Consider the following 13,172-nt stretch of genomic DNA (forward strand, 5'->3'; position numbering starts at 1 on the left):
TCTCCTTCCAGTCACGGGATCCTCAGAACTGCTAGCAGTCACTGCTTCCCCACCCCACTCAGTACAGAAAAGGATAGTGTGCAGCAGCCACCAGGCAGGGCAGGTGGCAAAGAACCCTGTATCGTGTGCTGAACCAAGGCATGCCAGGCGGTGGTTTCTCATGTATTCTGCCTCATTCCCGGTCCTTTTATGGTCCTAATTCACGCAACCTGCATTTCTCACTTGGACCACTCTACCTACCTTTCAGATGACCCATGGCATAACCCTAAAAGTTACTTCTGTCTCCTCCAGAAACTTCGTAGAGGTCTCCCTGAGCTATTCTGGTTCTGGCAAGCCTGCATCAACCATTCTCTTGCTAGCCATCTTCTGCACAATGTCTCTTCACTTGTCCAGGCCACGGTCTACCTCTGCTCCACTCAGTCTATTCTCACTCCTGGGAACGCCTCCTTGCCATCTTTCTACCTCCATTCCTGGGGTCTAGGTTTACCTCCTCAGTGAAAATCTTCCCCAGTGACTCTTCTGGGGTCACTGTTAAGTTTATAATCTCAATTCCAGAAGAAATACTTTCAGCTGTCCCCAGCTTAAAGACAGCACACTTCTTGAGAGATGGTATTTCTTTTGTCCCGTCCTATGCTTCTCAAGAGGGTCAAAGGTGCCAGGCTCTGAGCAGCCTCTAAGGGAAGAGGAATGGTTAGATTTTGCATTTTAACTCTGTAACAATGTGCTGGCCTTGGAGGCTTTTTTTTTTTATTGAACATTTTAAGATAGCGTCCTGCTTCCAGCTGCAGAGCAACTCTCCACATCCATGTTTTAGTTGTGTCTCCTGCAAACAAAGTATGGCTGGGGTTTGTTTTGCTTTAAAATTCAATCTTTTTTTTCCTCATTACTTTAATCCTTTTTACATTTCCTGTTACTGTATCTCGACTTATTTTTACCATCTTTATTAATTTACTTTAACCACTTTTTTCATACTTTCTCATTTCTCAACTTAAAAAAAATTTCTTTCCATTTTCTTATTCCATTATTTCCTATCACTTTCATTTGGAGGTTATATATGTTTTCAGTGATCAACCATGGCATTTTAGCAAGCATATTAAAAAAACTCAGTTGGTATTAAACCACCCATCCAAAAAATAGAACACCAACACCTGAACTCTGATCAACCCTTTTCCCATTATGCATGTTATTTTTAACCTCACTATCTGGCACAACTTTTGTCATCTCATGTATTTATGTTTGCCTACACGTAAAAAAGCATCAGGACGCCTGGGTGGCTCAGTGGATTAGGCCGCTGCCTTTGGCTTAGATCATGATCCCAGGATCCTGGGATCGAGTCCCACATGGGTCTCCTTGCTCGGTGGGAGGCCTGTTTCTCCCTCTGCCTGCCCTGACTGCCGCTCCCCCTGTTTGTGCTCTCTGACAAATAAATAAATAAAATCTTAAAAAAAAAAGTATCAATACTATACCTATCTTACAACCCCAAGAACTTTTATTTCCTAAGGTTACCTATCAGAATCAGAACTGGGATCCAGGATGGGTTCCTAAGTTTCTTACTACTTTTGAACTGTTCTCAGTTTTAGACATAATAGCTATCACTTCCCATATGCCTTCTGTCATCAGGCACTATGTTTGCATGTTAACCTGATATTTACTACTTCATCAAAATCACACAATATTCTAATGGGCTATGTCTAATTACGATCTGCATCTTATGACCCTCAAGACTTTGTCTTTCTTAAGGTTATAGATCTCAGAACCAGAATCAGGACCAGGCCTTTTTGATACCCACTTGCCTTCACTTGCCTTTTCACTTCAATATGTAACCAAACTTCAGTTCCTGAATAATGACCCATTTCTTTCTCAACCTAAGACATCTAGCAGTGCCCAGGTAGAACGCTCTAGGAAATCAGATGAAAGGGCTGTCGGATGTCACCGCTATCCCACAAAATCCCTGGGAAATGTCATCTAGTTTTTGCTTAGATTCTGCCATTGGCACATCTCAACATAACCGAAAGAGTCATCTTAAGTTACGTATTACCCAAGAAATTTGGGGTTTTGGGGAAATCTCCTTAATCTATAAATACTAAATTTGCCTCCCCAAATCATACTGGCAAATAGCTCTTGGAATAACTATTCAAGTAGTTTACAACTCTGACCACACTCACTGCTCTTTCAGTTCAGATTAAGTATCCAATTCTCTTAATTATTTTCCCTCCATTTATTCTCATTTTTACTTCCTGTGGAAACCACATGACCCATTGAGAAATGGTTCAGAGTACTGTCAATGAAGACCTTTCCAGACTGAAAGCCAAAAGAAAAATTTGGGGAAGTGCAGTTAATCCTCAGAAGACAGTCTTTCCACCAGCATAGACTCATGGATCCCAGGACTAAGATTTGTACCCACTCCCTTCTTTCCTCTCCACTCACTCACTAGCACATGCTCTAGGTACTCCTAACTGTGCACAGGGCAACACTTCGTACTGTTATTCGCTTAAGATGCTATGGAAGAGAAGTGATAAAAAGCTATTTTCTGGAGGCCGAGTTTGCTCTAATCATAGGCAAAAGAGTGGGAATAAAGTACCTTTATAAAACCAGTGTGCAAAGAAGGTTATCTGGTCTGCAGTCAGGTGAAGATAAAGTGACTGGAGCTTGGGATATGGGTGCAACCACTGATGCAGAATCATAAACACACAACCAACCTCAACCCAGAGTATTCACTTCCTGGTTTCTGTGTGAGCTCTAGGACAGTTTTCCTCCCACCCCTGCCCAGCAGTAAACTCATGTAAGATGGATTCATTTACAAAAGGTAGGCTACATTTATTTAGAGTCACAAGCACTTGACTGACTTGGTGTGACTCAAACCACAAGAAAACCATTCTACTTCACTCCACTCTGAGTCCTAGGGTGGCCCAGACTGGCAGAAGTGCTGCGTGGGGCCCATTCACAGGTTTACAAGTTTCTCATTGAGGGCAATCTGTGACTGTGTGAGATTGGCCAGGTAGGTCACCATCAGCAGGTCCTGAAAGAGGAAGAAGCCACAATGAGTGAGGGGTTGGGTGGAAAGGGAGAAGTCTGGCGTTGGCCAGCTCCATGGTGGACACTGGTTATGAGGACAGTCCTGGATAATGACAGCTCAGGAAGAGACTGGGCAAGAGTTGAAGGTGGAAGATAAGAAGGAAATGTTTGAGAATACTTTTCATCTCTACCGATACACTAATAAGCTTGGGGTGCTTTAATCAAGATCTATGGGTAGAATATGGAGGGAGGAGTATCTGTGAACTCAGACGGGGAAAATGAGAAATTGCATTTTCATTAACCTCTGGATTTAGCATTTTTTTCAACCATGAATCTAGGTAACAAGTCACAGTAGTATCAGCAGTTCCTGAGATAATGCAATCAAGGAAGAGAAGGTGGGGGGGATCTCCAAGCACATGTACTATCTCTTCCTTTCTCCCAACCTGCACTGCAAGGGGCCAAAGGCAAAGCCCCTCCTCCAGGTCATCTCCCCCAATTCCCTTCACATCCATGCATGAGCTGAGATGGGGGAAGACACAAGCTCCCAGAAGCCTAGGGATAGCACTCACATTGATGTTGCTGTTGAGCATGGTCTCAAAGTCATCAGGAACTATCTTGGGTACTTGGTTAACCAGACTCATCAAGAAGCGGCCCACGGTATTGTCAGCTGACACCTTTCCGGACTGAGCACCAAACAAAGATTCAATGAGGCACAGTTAATTCTCACCACCAAGGACTGCCACTTGTCAGCACACCTCTCGGTGACCTCGGAGTGGAGATCTATGCCCTCCTTTCTTTCCTTCCCCTTCCTCACCAGCACATCCTCTGCATACTGCAACACTGTGCTCAGGGCATCCTGGATGCGAGCTGATGCCCCTCCTACTTGCTGTAAGTCGCTTGAGAGTCCAATCACCCGGTTGGGGCTAAAACAGGTCTTCATGATCAGGTCAACTGTGGAAGTAGGATGGGGAATAGAAGAGGCACAGAGATTTCAGTCATTCTACCAGGAAAGAGATGATCTCTAATCATTCTGTGAACTCTCCCTCCTCCTACTGGACACAGCCAACTTCTCTAAACTCCCCTGCTCTGCCCTTATTAGCTTTTCTTCCTACAGTTAGAGCTCAACTTCTATATGCAGTATGCTAATCACTGGGTTTGCTCTTACATGAATGTCATATAAGAGCACATCATGTAATGCTCTTGTATGAATGGTCACATAGCCTCTTGTACTGATCATTTCCCACCTCTAATAATTCCACAAATAATTCCTGGAAGCCCATTTATAAAGGAGAATGACTGTGACTTTAATCACAAATCTCACATCAATGGTTCCTCTTCGACCCAAAGCCCTCTACTTGTTAGAGAGTGGCAAACCCCTCCCCTGAAAAATGCCAAACCTCAAAAGAAGGTATCAGAAGGTTACTCACCTCCAATGCGTTCGGTGTCATAATATGCATATTTCACTGTGAGAGGTGTGAACATCACCCCCATGGTTCTCCCAGGGACACCCATTAAAGTGCTGGGGAAAGAGAAGTCAAGGTAAACAAATGGACTTGGGAGAGAGCTTTCTACTCTAGGCTGGGAAAGCAGTTATACCAAGAGTATGGGTTCCCCGGTTCTGAGATAAAAAGGCTAGAACCATCTAAACCTGAGATCTCGTGGGAGCAAGTCACTTTTTTCCCTCTAGCCCATTCCATATACAAACCTTGGCCTGGGAGAGGGCACTCAGCGTTTAGACGTGACCTGTCCCTTCAGAGAACTGCTTCACTCACTGTACAGCTCAGCGATTAAACAAGACACTGGATTTCCCTGTGGAGCTGGCTGCCCAGATATCCACCCCCACAGAAATATGAGACTGAGTCCTTCATCAGCATGGCAAAAAGCCAATGAACTCCAGCCCACCAAGACTAGATTGGGTGCTCTAAGTCATCTCACTAAAGGTGACTGCTTTGACTATGTCAACAACATTATTTTCAACTGGACCATGAAGAGTCTGAAATATCTGAAAAGGCTATGAAATCAGGCAGTAACTAAAGCTTAGTGGTACACCAACTCGCCCATAAGCACTTGGCATCCACCATCATTGTCTCTCCACGTTGTGGCTAACTGTTACATCACGATACACACACAGCACAAAGCCAAACTCAGTAAGAGAGGCACTAACAACTGCCTTCACTCTAACCTGAAAAGATAATCCTTCCAACTCCTCCAGCAGCCCCTTCTTGAGCATGCCAAGGGAGCCTTTCCCAATCTCCCCCATCAATGGGCATTTTAACCACCTGCAAGCTCAGTGTGTCAAAACTAAAACGTTATTGTCATTAAAAACTGTACTCAACCCTGGTAATAGATGTATTCAAAAAAGCTCAGTCATCTTTTAACCCGCACTACTCCAAGTCCTGTGTTCAGTTCTCAGGCTAATGGCAAACTAAAGGTGGACTCAGAGAAACAGAACGTGGTGAAGGATTGTGACCAAAATACCATGTGAGGATCAGCTACAGGAATCGCGAAGAGTCCGTTTATAGAAAAGATGACATGAAAAACATGACAGTGTGTGTAACTACCTAAAGGGCTGTCATCTGAAATTGTTTAAGAAATTGGATACCACAACTGGTATCAGTGAGTGGATATTTCAGGGACAGATTTTGTTGCAGAGTAAAGCCGTTCTAATAATAACTGCTGAGAGTGAGAAATGGGCTTCCTTAGGAGGCAATGAGCTATATACTGAAAGATTAAACCTGCTTTGGGTAGAAGTGGGTGTCATCCAGGCATGGTATCAACTAGATAAGTTTTTTATGCCCTTGTGTCCCAAAACACTGGTCACCTGACATAGGCCTTGATGCTCATGCGGCCATTCTGGAGGCTCGTGTCCACAGTGAGGTGAATGGGGTTGGGGGCTTCCCGGCTGTAGTACTCATGGATCAGCACAGAATGCTCTGTGATGTCATGGCCTGTAGCATACCTGGAAAATGGAACACAGTGTAGATTCATGTCTACATGTGACATTAAGACCGAACATGATAGTGACATGGGTGTCTCTAGGTACCTGACACTTCTATGGTAATGTTACTGCCAGTGACACCCCAAATATAAAAATAACAGATAAACCGGAAACTAGATCAAGTCAGATCCAAAGTTGACTCTCAGAGTTCTTGCAACATTTTAAGTCACCAGCAAGGCAAAAATACTTGCTCAGTAAAAGCTACATTTCAAAGTAAATATCCCCGGCCTCATGAGATCAGAACTGCCAGCAAAAAACACACTAAATTCGTAGATCCTTGTGGTAATACACCTCCAACATTGTCTCCAAAAGAGTATAATGCTTAGTCTGGTGGCAAAAAAACCATGGCAATCACCGAAACTTTCCATTCCCCCCACTTCAACTTACCAGCCCAGGATAAGCTCATTTGGAGAGACTTTCTTGTGTAATTCATACATGTTCTTCGCAAATTCCATGTCAACAGCCACCTAAGAAGGCAGGAAGAAAAGGAAGCTAAGATGCTAGAAGTTCATAGAAAAAAGTGGAAGAGAAGGACAAGGGGCCAACCGCCAGCAGAGAGAAGAGGCCCAGCAAAAATATGTAAACATAAAAAACAGCTCTTTGAACTGCCGGGCTTCCAGTGACAAGCTCAACATACTGTGCTTAAGGAGAGCCTAGCGAACAAGCAACTACAGATCACACAATGGCAGCTCAAGCCCCCACTCACCTCATCTTCTGACTCATTGTGCGGCACTGAAAAGCAGTTAGTCACCTCCACTGAATGCTTGTCAACGGTTCCTGTAAGAGAAAATTGTCCATGTTTTATAAAACCCTAGAGCTCTCAACAGCCTCTGACCATTTTCCAAATGTTTTCAGAGGCTTCCTCAAAGTCGATGAATGAAAAACTGAACTCATAAGCTCCAAGTTCGGGCATGTGCATCAATGGAACCAAGATTCTCCAGAGAACTGAAGCTCTGAGTGATCTTTTTCCTTTAACTACCAATGAACAGGTCTATTCTTCTTCCTTCACAAGCTCTTCTGCTCTCTGTTCTTTCCTGCTACCAGTGCTGTGCCAGATTGTCACTCTGCGATCTTCACTTTTCAGCTACTACATTTTCTCTTATAATTCAATCTGCAAAACTACCTGGAAAATTCTGACAATGTCTACAAAAGCCACCCATACAGAAGCCTAGCTTCAGAGTACAATTTTAGGGAGTTTCACCTGTACCTCCCTTTAGCCATCTAGTCCCATGGTCATAACCTTAACCCCATCATCATCCAGAAACCTTCTACCTGTGAATCTTAAACATTAGTATCAGTCTTTTACCACAAGCTCCCATTCTATTTCTGATATTCTTAACTCCTACTACGTTTGTTTCTTGACCTAAAACTAATAGTCCCTTCGGTTCTCTATATTTCTCTAACCTACTGGCACCACCCATACAAGGCTTCAAGCACTTCCCCCTCTGCCACAGACCACAGTGCTTCCCAGCATTTAGGCCGGGGTCTTGCCAGGGGCCGCAGCTATCTGTCTGTTTTATTCCACTTCGCTATGGTTTCTGTTCCTGTGGCTGAAACAGTCTCCAAACCCAGTGGATAAATATGTTCTATTTTATTTGACTTCTCATCAGCATTCAATAAACTTGATCATTTCAAACTTCTTAAGCAGTTTTAATTCTTCTATAGTTCCACGCCACTAACCTTCATCTTGAATTCAAGGTTAGAGAAGTTTTTCCAATTCTAAAATTCTAAATACCTAACAGTTTTATGGTACTTAAGAGGTTCCAGTGACTTCATTTAACCAAATTAAGTATGTTTCACAAGAAAATTTTAAGCTCCCAGTGATTAGTCTATGTTTCATTCTTCAGTAAGTACCATCTTTGTAACACCTAGCACTGGACCATGATCCCAGTCTAGAAGAAGGATCTAAAGATCTAGATTACAGTTGGTCTAACTAGGGTCACTACAGTATCTGAGGCACTTAGTGGTCTCCCCAGGTGAAGAACTGTTTCTTTAGTTAAACACCTCCAGTGAGTTTGGAACATTTGGCAGTGCAGCTAAAAGAGTAAATTAGTATTTCTCAAGTGCCAAATTAGTGTTGCAAAAATCATTTACAACAGAAGCTCAAAGCGGGACACAGTTACAGAATGCTATTACCCTTTGGGAGGTTAAGAATGGAGGTGAGGGTAGTAGTGTAAGATGAAGAACTGACACTTAACACTTTTCTTGGGATCCTGGAAAATGAGTGGAACTTAAATGACGGGGAGCAGGGAAGCCACTTGGAGCAAACAGAATACAAAGGCTTGGTTTGAGGAAAATCTTGACAATGTTTGGAAGATAATGGATCAAATGAAGTTTCTGTAAATTGCTAAAGCTTCAAAGACAGAGAGTGGGAGAGAATGAGTGCGTGTGTGTATATGTGCATGCGCGCATGCTGGTGGGGGGGTGTATACAGCCCTGATGTGGTAGACAACAACCAACAGCCATTTTGTACCTCATGTGTGCCAGCAGTTAGATGCTTACGATAATAATGTAGTTCTTGCAAAGACTAAGTCTAAGTAGCCCCTGAAAGAACTAGACTTTAGGTAATTCGTCCCAAGGCACATGGTTGATATCTTGTGAATCTACTTACAAATCTTGTCCTCTTTGCAACACACCACTTGCCTTCTATGGTGGAAGGACAATTACATATTTAAGAATAAGAAAAATGAGGAATAAGGCTAGAGTGGACTCACAAAGGTATCTACAATTAGTGACAAAGATGGGGTGAAAACGACTGATGGGATCAGCAGTCCCCAGAGAAAGGGGCACGTAATTCTTCTTTACTGCTTCTCAGTTTCACAAATTAACATTTTCACGAGACAACAGAACAGAAGACCAGGATTAAATGTTTAGGAAAGCAAAATATTATTGAAACCCTAAATGAGTTTCTGCCAAACTGGTTTACTTGTTCAAAGGAATGTCTTTTTAAAGATGTCATTACTCCTTTGCCAGGTGGTTAAAAGCGTCTTTGTAAACACCTGGAATATAAAAACATTTAGTCCGTAAAAGTGTGTATGTGTGTGTGTGTGGGGGGGGGCGAGGTCACTGGGTTTAGGGAGTCAAACGTTTTTGACTTCTTAGCATCCGAACTCATTTTTGGCGGTTTGGGACTAATCACGCTTGACCTGGAATGATACTGGGAAGATTAAAAACAGAATGTAAATCATTCGGCACATGGTATTTCTTCAGTAACTCCGTACTGTTTTCGTATTTTATGTCGACCAAAGTGACAGCAGTCTGGCAGGGAAGTAAACATCCCTTAAGGAGATAAATCGCGGCGGGAAGGTGGGATGGAGAACCAGGGAAGAGGTCAATGCGGGCGGGACGAGCAGTGAACAAGATAAAAGGGAGCTGGGAGGCGAAAGAGAATGTCACTTCGGTCTGACCACTCACCCAGCAGGGTCCCGATAACTCGGGCAGCGCCCTCGTTGCGTCGCTCGTAGCTGTCCACGATGGAGGCCAAAATGACCGGATGCAGCCGGACCACACGGCCGCCGGGGAAGGGGCCTGGGAGGGCAGGACCCGGCAGTGACTGCGCCGGAGTCTGCGCTGGGGCCGGCGTGGAGGCCGGGGTCTGGCCCGGAGCCGCAGTCGTGGCCGCTGCAGTCGCCGAGTCTGAGGAGGCGGCTGGAGCCGGCGCTGGAGCTGGGACCGGCGCTGGAGCCGGAGCGGGCGCTGGCGCTGAGGCTGGGGTGGGGGCCGGGGCTGGGACCGAAGCTGGGGCCGCGGTGGCGGCCGGGGCGGGGGCTGGAGCTGGAGTGGCGGCAGGAGCACTCGCCGGTGCAGCCGGTGTAGCCATCTTGTCGAGCGAGAAGGAGGCAGGAGCGGAAGGGAGGGAGTTGAAGAGTATTAGGAGCACGATAGGCTGACTGTGCACCACGTGAGCTAGAGCTTTGCGCCTACTGGTTACGGATAATGCTTCTCCTGGAGCCACACTTTCCGGCTGTGGGTTTGTGCTCTTTGATTTCTGTCCGATGAGCATTCAGTGGGAATCGAGCTAAGTAGTTCCGAACAAACTTGGGAAGGCGCGGTCAGAAGAGGAACATGTTCGTCTGCTCAGCTGCCGCCAGATGGACCCAGAGGGCGGAGAATGGGTCGCAATTCCTGTTTTCTGACTTCAAAGCAATAGGGGATGTTAAAGCGCGTTTTAGACAGCATCATGAGATGTCAGTGCGGTGACTTACTCACTCACCAGTTTGAATATCTGCCAGACGCTGTTTTAGGCGCTTGGAATATACATCGTTGAACAAAACGAGGATCGTTGCCCTCGAAGAATTGACGATCTAGTGGAGAGAGACAAACACATTATTATATAGTATGTTAAAAGGTGATGAGGGCTATGAAAAAGGAAAAATTAGCGGGGAATAAGGGGGACTCGGGAGTTAGGATAGGTAACAATGAGAACGTGAGATTTGAGTGGGTTTAAGGAGGGGAGGAAGGTGGCTAATTGGTGGGGGAGCCTTCAGGTAGAGGGATCAGCTAGTGCAAAGTTTAAGGCAGGAAGGAGCAGACCTGGAGTGTGTGAGGAGGCTCTTTGGTGTCTAGAGTGTTAAGATCATGGCAGGGAAGAGCAGGAGGTGGATCTTTGAATCAGGGTTGTGGAGCACATGATTAAGGACGTCCTAAACCATGGTAAGAACATTGACTTTTAGTCTGAGGGAGGTGGGGAGCTATTGCAGGGTTTGGAGAAGGGCAAAGTCATGATCTGTCTGAGTTTTTAAAGAAAGGATCACTCTGCTTTGAGAAGAACAGAATGGGCTGGGGTGGGGTGGTTGCTGAGGAAAGAAAGGGAGCGAGAAAGAGCAGGGAGACCTGTTAGGAGATGAGCAGGTAACCATGGGAGTGGGGATGGTGGAAGGGACCAGGCCAGTAGCAGTGGAACTGGTGAGAAGTGGGTAGAACAGGGATACCCTTAGAGACAACAGGATTTTCTGAGCAATTGGATGTGAGGTGTGAAATAGCAGAGTCAACTCTGACTGGGTGTGTGTGTGTGTGTGTGTGTGTGTGTGTGTGTATGTATGCTGAATTAGAGTGAAGAGGTTATCAATTGTGATAGTGAAAGCTACAAGTTGAGCGGTTTTTTGGGAAAATATCCTAAGTTCAATTTTGGAGATGTAACTCTTGAGATGTTTATTAGACATCCACGCAGAATTGTAGAGTGGTTAGGTGGAGATGCTAGTCTGTACTTTGGGAAAGGTTTCAATGAGCAACCCTCTGTAAAGCTCTTAGCCTGTGCCTGATATACCACAGTTATTATTATTATTTTTTCATTGTTTTGTAATAAAGTTTATTAGGCGAATTCACACAAAGCCACTCCAGCACATCATTCTATTGTGGAAACTGAGAGCCAATGGGAGATATGATCCTAAAACATAAATTAGGAGATATATCTATATAATAAAGATATATATATACACACACACATATATATATGCCAGTCACAGCCTCTTATTTTATCTGCTATCCAAATGGGTTGGAGAAATGATCATAGAATGACATGGATCTCAGGCACCCTGCAGGGAATTCTGCCCCCCCGCCCCCCGCATTCTCAAAGACAGGGATTGACTCTCCCAAATTCACACCTTGACATGTATCACAGTTATTATTATTAAGTGGTATGTATTATCACTGGTGTGTAATGGAAGGAGTTTTGATTCTAACATACTACATAACTTTGGGCAACATATAATTTTTTTCTGAATCTCCGTTTCCTTCATGGTACAGTGGGAATGATAATATCGTCTCCTGAAGAAACCAATCAATTCCCTTAATTAGGTCAAGTCCTGGCATCCAGTTGGCAAGGTGGGTGGGTGAGGTTGAACTTCTTAGCCCCAACTCTCATGTCCAAGAACTGCTTTCTCTTTGGAGCTATCTTCCATAATTATAATTCCCACGATCCAGCTCCCCGTCAATGTTCTGGGCAGAAATACGTTCTTTCTTTTAATTCCCCCCAAATGCAGTTGAAGAGCCTATCAGAGCAGGATTGAAAAGGGACTTGGATTTGATAACCTGGATCTTTACCAACCCTAGCAGAGCAGTGTCTGTGGAACTGAGGGTGCGGTGGGCATGGAAATCAGAATTCAGGTGTGAGAATGGTCAGTTTGAGCTGATGGCAGTGAGTGCCGGCTACTATTTCAAGAGAGTTGGTGGGAAGGAGAGGAGACATTTAAGGCAGCAGCAGGGGGAACGGTGGTACTGAGAAGGGAACAACTTAGGCTGGAAAAGTTTTAAGGATGTTTTATACCAAGGGAAAGGATCTAGAGGAAAGATAAAGATTAAATATACATGTGAGAAGGAGAACCATCTAATGAAACAAGCAGTGGGGTAGGAGGGTCTGAATGGAGAAGGTAGATGAAAGGCATGGTCTTGCACACCACGAGGGACATGATAGAGAGGCTGCCCTAGGCTGTGGCCTCCCATATGGGTGCCTAGTGGGAGTCTGCCTTAGCAAGGGCTGGTCCCTTGAGATCATTCTGTGGGAAGAAGGCCAGAGGAGAGAATCACCTCTGATGAAAAGATGTTGCTGCCCCAACTGATCATACACACCCTAGGGGCCTCCTATCCACGTATTTGAGTTGGGTGTGGACACTTCACCACCAAGAACTTTGCCTTTACATCAATGGCCTAAAGACCTTTCTCTCTGGGACAAAAAGAGAAAGAGGTGGATGAAGAATCAGAGACACTATGAGTTGGAGAATGAAGGGAAGTTGCAGGACTTCATGTTAAGTGGTGTTTTTCTCAGAGAAGTAGAACCAAGTTGATCTGTTAAGAATGACGGTGCAAGGGACGCCTGTGTGGCTCAGTTGGTTAAGCGGCTGCCTTCAGTTCAGGTCATGATCCTAGCGTTCTGGAATCCAGTGTCACATCGGGCTCCTTGCTCTGCAGGGAGCCTGCTTCTCTCTCTGTCTCTGCCTGTCACTCTGTCTGCCTGTGCTCACTCACTCTCTCTCTCTGACAAATAAATTAATAAAATCTTAAAAAAAAAAAAAAAAAGAATGGCGGTGCAAGAGTGAAGTCCAGCCTTTGTGTGGTGGAAGAGGGACCAAGAGTGAGCCATCAAAGGCATTGGTCAATTATGGGAGGGCCCCACTGAGCCTGGAGACCTCAAGGATCTGGTCAATTTCTGTATTTTTCTCCA

The 13,172-nt window shown here is 44.8% G+C and overlaps 1 protein-coding gene across 1 annotated transcript; it reads right to left on the reverse strand.

Annotated features, from left to right (window-relative positions):
- Nucleotides 1-2,792: 2,792 nt before the first annotated feature.
- Nucleotides 2,793-9,867, reverse strand: EIF3F (eukaryotic translation initiation factor 3 subunit F). Its single transcript, XM_059408923.1, has 8 exons — nt 9,428-9,867; nt 6,720-6,790; nt 6,401-6,480; nt 5,837-5,974; nt 4,443-4,534; nt 3,830-3,966; nt 3,585-3,698; nt 2,793-3,019 (listed from the first exon to the last, which is right to left on the reverse strand). Exons 1-8 carry the CDS (start codon nt 9,831-9,833, stop codon nt 2,942-2,944), a joined length of 1,116 nt encoding a protein of 371 aa, XP_059264906.1. The 5' UTR covers nt 9,834-9,867; the 3' UTR covers nt 2,793-2,941.
- Nucleotides 9,868-13,172: the final 3,305 nt, after the last annotated feature.

This window comes from Mustela nigripes, chromosome 1 (genome assembly GCF_022355385.1).
Source record: "Mustela nigripes isolate SB6536 chromosome 1, MUSNIG.SB6536, whole genome shotgun sequence".
Classification (NCBI taxonomy): domain Eukaryota; kingdom Metazoa; phylum Chordata; class Mammalia; order Carnivora; family Mustelidae; genus Mustela; species Mustela nigripes.